A 9,404-nucleotide genomic window follows, 5' to 3' on the forward strand; every position below is an offset into this window, starting at 1 on the left:
CACTAATCAAGGCTCACGAGAAGCACTTGGAGCCTAACTCATAGTGGGAGTCCTCATCAACGCTAATATTAATAATTTAAAAGTGTTCTTTTAACGAACTTAATAATATTACATAACACTTATTTCATCTCATAAATAGGTCTTGAGCTTACACTCCAAAGTCATGTGCGACAACTCTCTTGATAATTTTAATTTCATATTTTGATTGTTCGTTAACAAATAAATTATAGTAACTAAGTTTAAGATCAACTTATACATTGAATGATTTGTTAATTAACAAGAAGAAATATGACCACTTGTGGCACTAATGTGAATGTAGAAAGAAAAAGCATAGAGAGAAATGGGAATGGGAATACGTTGAGCGTGTCAGAGCAACTCATTTTCCTCGCATAAATTTTTAAAATTTTCCTACTACTAATATACCTCCGAAAAAGAAAATGAAATTCCGTAACACTTGTTATGCTGTCGTGGATATAAATAAATGGGTGGATAGAATACAGAACCACGACACGGAAATAATTTTGAGGAAGAAAACCTTACCCGAAGCCTTATCAGTAATCACACATTTTTGTATATCCGTTCATTCATTCCCCACTGGCTTTGATTTCAATTCCCTCTCAGCCACTCGCTCCTTTTTTTTTCCCTTTCACTCCCTATCTTTGTCTCTCTTTGCTCCCTCTGCAAAAAACACAAACTAACACTTCTAAGCCAATTTCTTATGCAAGAACAAGGTCACTACCACTTAAAGGTAATCACTTTTCAGCTCCCTGTAAACAAATACATGAAATTCTATCTGGGGTTCTATTCTTCATTTCAAAAAGATGAGCTTTTTTAAGTTTCTTGTTTAATTACTGAAAAAGTTCCACTTTTTAATTAGTTCTCATAATTCTTCTTATTGAATTGTAAATTTTACCGTAGACCCAGGTTCTTGATTTTTGAATATTGGAGGTAAATATACAAAGAGATAAGAGAAGAGTTTCCGGAATTGAGTTTTTTAGTTGCTGCATTGTTAGGCTGGAAATTGAGTTATTTTTTTTACAAAAAGATAAAAATTTTCTACGTTTCTTGTTTAATTATCGTGTAATGCTCATAGTTCTTCTTATTGAATTGTAAATTTTACCGTGTACTCAGGTTCTTGAATTTTGAATTTTGGAGATATATGCAAAGAGTTAAGAGAAGAATTTTGGGAATTTAGCTTTTTGTTAGGTCTATTATGATTGCTCTTTAAGATAAGTATAAAGAGGAATGACTAGTATGGCTTCCCTAGTGAGTTTGGGGAGTGTTTGTGGATGTTCTTCTGGTGGACAGTTTGAAGGGTCATTCTCACTAGTTAGGAGGGTTTCTTTAGCCAACAACTTTAGAAACTTTAATAGAATTTGGGTTGGGAAAAGATGGCGTTATGTCTCTGTCTGTAGATACTCAGTTACCACGGATTTTGTTGCTGCTGATCAGGGGACATCAATTTCCCTTGATTCCTCATCCAGGAATAATAAGGAGGATGATGCTGATCTCTTACTTAAGCCGTCCCCGAAACCACAGTTAAAACCCGGACCTAAACCTGGGCCTGCTTTAGGAATGGGTCCAGTCAGTAGGAATGGACCGGTCAGTAGCTCTGGTTCTGATGATGAAAAGGGAAATCCTAATGAAGAAGAGAGAAGCACGGTCATTGAGTCACTTGGAGAGGCATTAGAGAAAGCAGAGAAGCTAGAAACTAACAGAAAAGCAAATGTGTTGGTTAATAATAAGTCGTCTGCCAATGCACGTACTGCACAAAGAAATAGCAAGCCAGTTGATTCTGATGATTCTTCCAACAGGAAGTCCAAAACTTTGAAGAGTGTCTGGAAAAAAGGGAATCCAGTTGCTGCTATACAAAAAGTTGTAAAACCACCACCCCCTAAACAGGAACCAGTGGCTGATAGTGGAATTAGGAAGAGTGAGTCTCAAACTGTTGCCCCGCTAAAACCCCCTCAGCCACCCCAGAAGGTTCAACCACAGTTACAAGCAAGACCCTCTGTAGCTCCTCCTCCCCCTGTTATCAAGAAACCGGTGATATTAAAGGATGTCGGTGCAGCGGCAAAGCCGCCACCCACTGATGAAATTGAATCAGCTGGAAAGACCAAAGAACGGAAGACAATATTGGTCGACAAGTTTGCTTCCAAGAAACCAGCTGTTGATCCTATGATTGCTCAGGCTGTTTTAGCTCCTACAAAACCTGGAAAGAGCGCACCTCCTGGTAGATTCAGGGAAGAGTTCCGGAAAAAAAGTGGTGCATCTGGAGGACAACGCAGGCGTATGGTTGATGATGGGATTCCTGACGAGGAAGCATCAGAGCTTGATGTTTCGATTCCTGGTGCAGCAGCAAGGAAGGGAAGAAAGTGGACCAAGGCAAGTCGCAAGGCAGCCCGACTTAGGGCTGCTAAAGAGTCTGCACCTGTCAAAGTAGAAATTCTAGAGGTTGGTGAAGAAGGCATGCCGACTGAGGAGTTGGCCTACAACTTAGCTACTAGTGAAGGTGAAATCCTTGGTCTTCTATACTCAAAAGGAATCAAGCCTGATGGTGTGCAAACTCTCAGTAATGACATGGTGAAGATGGTTTGTAAAGAATATGAAGTGGAAGTTATTGATGCTGCCACCGTTAAAGTGGAAGAGATGGCGAGAAAGAAGGAAATTTTCGATGAAGATGACTTAGACAAATTACAAGATAGACCCCCCGTCATAACTATAATGGGTCATGTTGATCATGGAAAGGTGACCAATAAAACTTCATAGTCTGTACTTGTTATGCGCATATTTATGATTAAATGCTGCATAGTAAGCTCTAGCTGACATGTGTTTCTGGGTTGTTCTTTGACAGACTACTCTCTTGGACCATATACGCAAGACCAAGGTAGAAGCGAAGCTCCTTTTTACTATTGGCAAATTACTGAAGTTTGTAATTTGCTAGTGGTATGGTTATTGTCTGAGAACACTGTGACGTTAGTTGGAACTGAATACTAACTAGTAGATATTGTAGGTGGCGGCGTCTGAAGCTGGTGGAATTACTCAAGGAATTGGGGCGTATAAGGTGCAAGTTCCTATTGACACCAAGCCCCAGATATGTGTTTTCCTTGATACACCTGGACACGAGGTACTCAATACAGATTTAATGATTAACTTTACCAGAAGTCAACTATATCTGATCTCTATGTCCCAAAATCAGCTTTGTCATTCTATTTTTTGACATCAAATCAACTTTTTCCATAGGCGTTTGGGGCAATGAGAGCTCGTGGAGCAAGAGTAACAGACATTGCTATCATTGTAGTAGCTGCTGATGATGGTATTCGGCCTCAGACAAATGAGGCCATAGCACATGCCAAGGCAGCTGGAGTTCCGATTGTGATTGCCATAAATAAGGTCTTGTTTGCGTAGATGTACTTAGTCTCACTTTTTCTCGTACTCTTTCTATTTAAATTTTATCAATTGATTCCTTGCCTCCATCTGATTCTAGATTGATAAGGATGGAGCAAATCCTGAGCGAGTCATGCAAGAACTTTCCTCCATTGGTTTGATGCCAGAAGATTGGGGCGGTGACGTTCCAATGGTTCAGGTAGTCAAACTGCAAACTACGTGGCAGCACCTTTCTGCTTATATCAGCATTCATTAATTTCTTTTTGATTGAACAGATCAGTGCTCTTAAAGGAGAGAATATAGACGATTTGCTGGAGACGGTCATGCTTGTTGCGGAGGTAAGATGATATTGTGACTGTCTGTTTCTTTGATGCTTTTCTAGGTTGTTCTACTGTTCTCTTAGAATCCCATTTTATATGTCTCGACCACTGCTGGTGTCAAGACATTTTGACACAGATACCGTGTTAGGATATGTCTCTTTTTAGGAGATTCCTTTGCATGTTTTTGTGCTTGCACATTCTGCATACTTGTCCTATTACTCCCTCCGTTCCATTTTATGTGCCTTAGTTTGACTAAGTACACAGTTTAAAAATGTAAAGAAGACTTTTGAATTTAAGGTGTGTATAACATACCAAAAATACTTTTGATTCTTTTGGTCTTAAACAGGTCATGCCATTCCTATTACAAGTATCATTAAGGGTAAAACAGAAATATTAGGTAAAAACTTACTCCTGTTGCCATGTGACCAGGAGGTCATGAGTTCGAACCGTGAAAACAGTCTCTTGTAGACATGCAAGGTAAGGCTGCGTATAATAGACCCTTGTGGTTTGGTCCTTCCCTGGACCTCACGCATAGCCGGAGCCTAGTGCACCAGACTGCCCTTTTTTTTACATATAAAAAGGTGGCATTCATTTTGAAAGAGGCTAAAAAAGAAAGTAAGACACATACATTGAAATAGAGGGAGTACTATGTACTGAATATCCTCGGAGCTGGAAGGTCAAAATATAAACATTTTTCCTGAAAATTATCCTCCATTTTCTGATCTATCTGCCATAATTTTGTCTTAAACCTTAGATACCGGAAGAGAAAAAGAATAATGACATTATATGCAAGAGTTATGGGTCTTATTTAATGTTCTTTTTTCTGTGCTTTAGTTGCAAGAGTTGAAGGCTAATCCTCAAAGAAATGCCAAGGGAACTGTGATTGAGGCAGGTCTCGATAAATCTAAAGGGCCTGTAGCAACGTTCATTGTGCAGAATGGTACACTTAAAGGAGGAGACGTAGTAGTTTGTGGTGAAGCTTATGGAAAGGTTAGCAGATAAGAACTTAAAAAAAATTTGGGAATTGTTTTTTATTTTAATTCAATGTCGATTTTCTCCCTATGCTTGATTCTACGTGTTAAAAAGAAACTCATAGTGTAGTCCTACCTGTGTAGTCAGTAGTGAGTACTGTTGCTTAATTTGATCACTTTCTAGAATTTTCCTCATTTAAAATAGTACGTGTTTTACATATTTCAAGGTGCGGGCTCTGTTTGATGATAAGGGAAAGCGTGTTGATGAAGCCGGACCCTCCATACCTGTGCAGGTATGTTTGTTTTTATTGTTTCTTCTTTTCTTCCCATCCACTTGTAGTCAATGAAATGTCATCAGCTGCAATTTGTACTATATTTCTTCTTTTAATGTTTGATTACAACTGAACAAAATCCTATTAGATTCAAGGACTGACTATGAGTTGTTAAGTGGCCAATCCATTTGAGTCATAGCACCCCTTTTATTTGTCCCGTCCTCGTGGGATTTTGAAATGTCTTAGCCAAGTATCTTACCAAAAGAAATTTAACGAAAGTGACAATCTTTTATCAAGTGTCTTACCAAAAGAAAGCTAGTTCTATTGACCGTATTCCACAACTTGTAACTTATACACATAGCAAAAAACTTGACTGAACACAACACCTCTGACTAGCTTTTAAAGGTTACTCTGTCTGTTTCCCCCAACATTAATAAAATGATTTACATTATCAGAAAAAAAGGGCACTTGCTCTGTCTTTGTATGTGCATATTTTTTATGTGTGTCTATTTTCTCAACATGATTAGTCAATACACAGGTAATTGGATTGAACAATGTTCCAGTTGCTGGTGACGAGTTTGAGGTTGTTGGGTCCCTTGATGTTGCTCGTGAAAAAGCCGAAGCACGAGAGGAGTCCTTGCGAACTGAGCGTTTATCAGCGAAGGCCGGAGATGGGAAAATTACACTCTCTTCTTTTGCTTCTGCTGTTTCAGGAGGAACTGGTCTAGACTTGCACCAACTGAATATTATTCTGAAAGTTGATCTTCAGGTATTTATATATTTATTACTCTAGAAAAGGCTGAAAAGCTTTATCAAGAAATCTATTTGCTACTCTAGAGAGATATGCCGTAGATCAGGTTGTATATATGGTTCTGGGTGTTTCAAGAATTTATGTGAATGAATACTATTGTGAAATTCTCAGCTCAGTTTGACTTTCTGGGGGCCTTCAACTAATAAAGTTATATCATGATAAGAGTCTAAGTTAGAACTTCAAGAAGAGCACAACTTCTTTTAGTTTCTTTTGGTTCATCTTTCACTCGCTTATTAGTGACATTGATCTAAATGCTGACTCTTGGCATTATTCAGTGCTAGCCAAGATAATAAAATGGAACTTCTAATTGTCGAGATGCTCCAAATTTCATCTCTCTGTTTTTTTACGTTGCTGTAAGACTACAAAAGACAATAATGCAGAATTCTTGTTCCAATTGTTGGATGCAATTTGTAACTGGTAATGATAATCATTATTAGGACCTAGGCTGTATTTCTTTTGTATGGTTTTTAGCAGTTTAAATGCATACATTTAGCTTCCGATGGTGCATTTTAGCTGGACATTTTTTTTGATTGGTACCTATCTGTTGCTGACAGCTTTACTGTTCAATTTTTTTGGGACCATATCTCAATATATTTCAACTATTGAACACCTTTGAATGCAACAATGTGAGATCTTATTGAAGAAAATCTGAATTCTTATCTTTCCCTTTTTTGGCTCCACAAAGAATAATCAACAGTTCAGTGAATTATTTTTTGGCTTGCTATACCTATATCCTGTCAATCACAAATGTGTAATACTTTTGATGATCATTCATTGAGATAAAGTTACCTTGCTACCTACTAACTACAATACCTTAAATCATGCATAGGGATCGATTGAGGCGGTCAGACAAGCTCTTCAGGTTCTTCCACAGGATAATGTCACTTTGAAGTTCCTACTGCAAGCTACTGGTGATGTGACCGCCAGTGATGTTGATCTTGCTGTAGCAAGTAAAGCTATTATTTTCGGCTTTAATGTTAAAACTCCGGGTTCTGTCAAGAGCTATGCAGACAATAAAGGTGTTGAGATCCGACTGTACAAAGTTATATATGAGCTTATTGATGATGTGCGAAAAGCAATGGAGGGACTTCTGGAATCAGTTGAGGTAAACATTCATAATGTTTACGTCATGTGTCTTTTCAGTCTTCCCGGTAAGGAATGTGATGTTTTCTGAGTGCATTGAGTGGGTGGGATTATTGTAGATCAATCACTTTCACAGTTACAGAGTTTAATCTCATAACTTTAATTGAATTTTAATGATATTTAAATATAAATTGTTGCTTTTTATTGAAAAAGAAGAAGAAGCTGGAGAACCTGTTATTCTGATCTCTTCATCATATGATGTTAAATTTGCTTTGTGTTTCTTTCCGAACTTTCCTGAGGTTGTTGGATTGAGGGGAAGGGATGAACTATAGATTACATTAACTTGTATATTTTCAAGTGTTTAATCTCATGACTTCACTGGAGAGTGTGTGTGTGTGTGTATATATATATATTTTAATAATTGGAGTTTTTATGGAAAAGTAACACAGCTACCAAGCCTGTTTGTGGAAGAATTTTTTTTTATTTTTATTTTTTTATGTGGCAAAATGTTATCATGTTTTCTGTTGGATCATACATACTTGAAAATCATGTGAGTCCCTTTGTATATTTGCAGGAACAAGTGCCAATTGGTTCAGCAGAAGTACGTGCTGTGTTCAGCAGTGGTAGTGGTCGTGTTGCTGGATGCATGGTAACAGAGGGAAAAGTAGTGGAAGACTGTGGTATTCGTGTTGTTAGGAAAGGCAAAGAAGTTCATGTTGGTGTGCTTGAATCTTTAAGACGGGTGAAGGAAGCTGTGAAAGAGGTATACAAACAAACACTCTTCTTCTTTAGATAATCTAGGGAAAAGGAATACTATATTTTCAGTTTTCCTATATCAAGAAAGAAACAAAAATCAAAAAAGAAAAGGGAAAAATGTTTTTGGTGGGCTCTCAAGCAACTTAGTTTGAGTTAATTAAGGCAAGAATGCATGGGGAACCTACTAGCATTTTCTGCTGACTTTCTGGACGTTTTAAAGTGTAGTTAGACCATCGTTTCTTGTCTGACTAAAATTATAGAAGTTACAGGTGGAAGTGGCACTGAGCCTGTCTTTAGCTTTATTCATGATTAACTTTTGTGTAAGCTGCTTAATCAACTTGGAGCTCATTCCATTATGCATTAGAAATAAAGGATTCTGCATCTGGAGTTTCTTCGTTTGTGTTCGCTGTCAGTTATTCCAGTCAAATAGGTCTTTCTCCCTTGAGATTAGGTATACTCTTTGAAAATCAGCATTGTATATAAAAGCTGGTCTAGATACAATGATGTTATCAACATATTAAGGAGACGTCCTTTGTTGAATTAATGCAGGATGTATTATTCGAATTCTTCGTTAAGAAGGATCAATAAAATTAACAATCTTGAAACCGGAATCCTAGGCTTCTATTTCGTTTAAATTCCATATTGTCGTTGAAATTCAGGCTGTGTATATATCTTTAAACAGTAGCCAAAAGAAAGATTGGTCGGTTGTCATGATATACTACCATTTGCCGTTTTTGACAGGTTAATGCCGGACTGGAGTGTGGAATTGGGGTTGAGGAGTTCGATGACTGGGAGGTGGGTGATATTCTGGAGGCTTTCAACTCAGTTCAGAAAAGACGAACACTTGAGGAGGCTTCAGCTTCAATGGCAGCAGCACTTGAAGAAGTGGGGATAAGCCTATAAGGAAAGCAAAGGCACATAACTTAATAACTTTTTTCGTGCCTGTTGTAGTTGGGGTTATACGACGACGCTCCTCTCCTCATGCTTGGGATTAATCAATTGTTAAAAGGAGTGGCAATGATCAGCACATCATGTGGGTAAGTTTTGCTGATTGCTTGTCAAACATACTTGATGCCGAAGAAGGTGAGCTGTAGAGAGACGGCCGTTGTTGTATGCTGTTGCAATGTATATAGTAATACATATCATTTGAGTTCCTCTTTGTAAAGGGCGACAAGTCCATCATTTGTTTGAATTTCTCAAAATGAATGATGATAACACATGTAGTCACAGTAGCATGGAGAAAAGAAGTTCCAAAATTGAAAATCTTAGGATGCTCTAGGTTAGATGCATCATTTTGTAAACTCAATATCATTCAATTGGAAATGAAATTCAGAAAACGAGGGAACAAATAGTTCTACTGTTTCCATTACATGGTATATGCCTTGCGGTTCAACAATGTAATTCGTTCACTATCTACTCGTTGTCAAAGGGCGTAACTGGCAAATTGGAAAAATCAAGTAGAAAACTGCTTGGGAGGTCTCAATGGATGTCCTCTACATTCAGAGGTTTCAGCAAGTTTAATTCCTTTCATTTTGTTGATTTGTCACTTTTTTATTGTTGTCTAACTTTTAGAATTTCTGCAATTGGTGGAAAGCTTTCATGGACTGAAAAGGAGAATCTAGGGTTTCAACTCTCTGGCATCCTTTCAATCCTGCGCAGGCTTTGTTATGGGGTAGCAATTGAGCGGTCTTGGGCGTGCTACTAATAGAATTAGAGGTTAACCAGGTAATGTCCTTTTGATATATGTGAGTTTAGCCTAAAATCAAAAGAAAAATGTCTTATTTTAGCTAAATTAAAGCTTAGG

General features: G+C 37.8%; 1 protein-coding gene across 1 annotated transcript; it reads left to right on the forward strand.

Annotated features, from left to right (window-relative positions):
* The first annotated feature begins 509 nt into the window (after nt 1-509).
* LOC104238149 (translation initiation factor IF-2, chloroplastic) lies at nt 510-8,969 on the forward strand. The gene is made up of 13 exons (XM_009792440.2): nt 510-748; nt 1,132-2,748; nt 2,855-2,887; nt 3,014-3,127; nt 3,244-3,393; nt 3,488-3,586; nt 3,663-3,725; nt 4,542-4,697; nt 4,906-4,971; nt 5,489-5,719; nt 6,591-6,866; nt 7,419-7,607; nt 8,342-8,969. The coding sequence occupies exons 2-13, from the start codon at nt 1,246-1,248 to the stop codon at nt 8,501-8,503; spliced, it is 3,042 nt and encodes a 1,013-aa protein (XP_009790742.1). The 5' UTR covers nt 510-748; nt 1,132-1,245; the 3' UTR covers nt 8,504-8,969.
* Nucleotides 8,970-9,404: the final 435 nt, after the last annotated feature.

Source organism: Nicotiana sylvestris, chromosome 7 (assembly GCF_000393655.2).
Source record: "Nicotiana sylvestris chromosome 7, ASM39365v2, whole genome shotgun sequence".
In the NCBI taxonomy this organism is placed as follows: domain Eukaryota; kingdom Viridiplantae; phylum Streptophyta; class Magnoliopsida; order Solanales; family Solanaceae; genus Nicotiana; species Nicotiana sylvestris.

Excerpts from the sequence above, each read along its gene's own strand:
- LOC104238149 (XM_009792440.2), top strand. The coding sequence starts at position 1,246 with ATGACTAGTATGGCTTCCCTAGTGAGTTTGGGGAGTGTTTGTGGATGT. Across the intron at positions 3,128-3,243 it reads TTGATACACCTGGACACGAG|GCGTTTGGGGCAATGAGAGC; the intron begins GTACTCAATACA and ends CTTTTTCCATAG. Across the intron at positions 3,726-4,541 it reads CGGTCATGCTTGTTGCGGAG|TTGCAAGAGTTGAAGGCTAA; the intron begins GTAAGATGATAT and ends TCTGTGCTTTAG.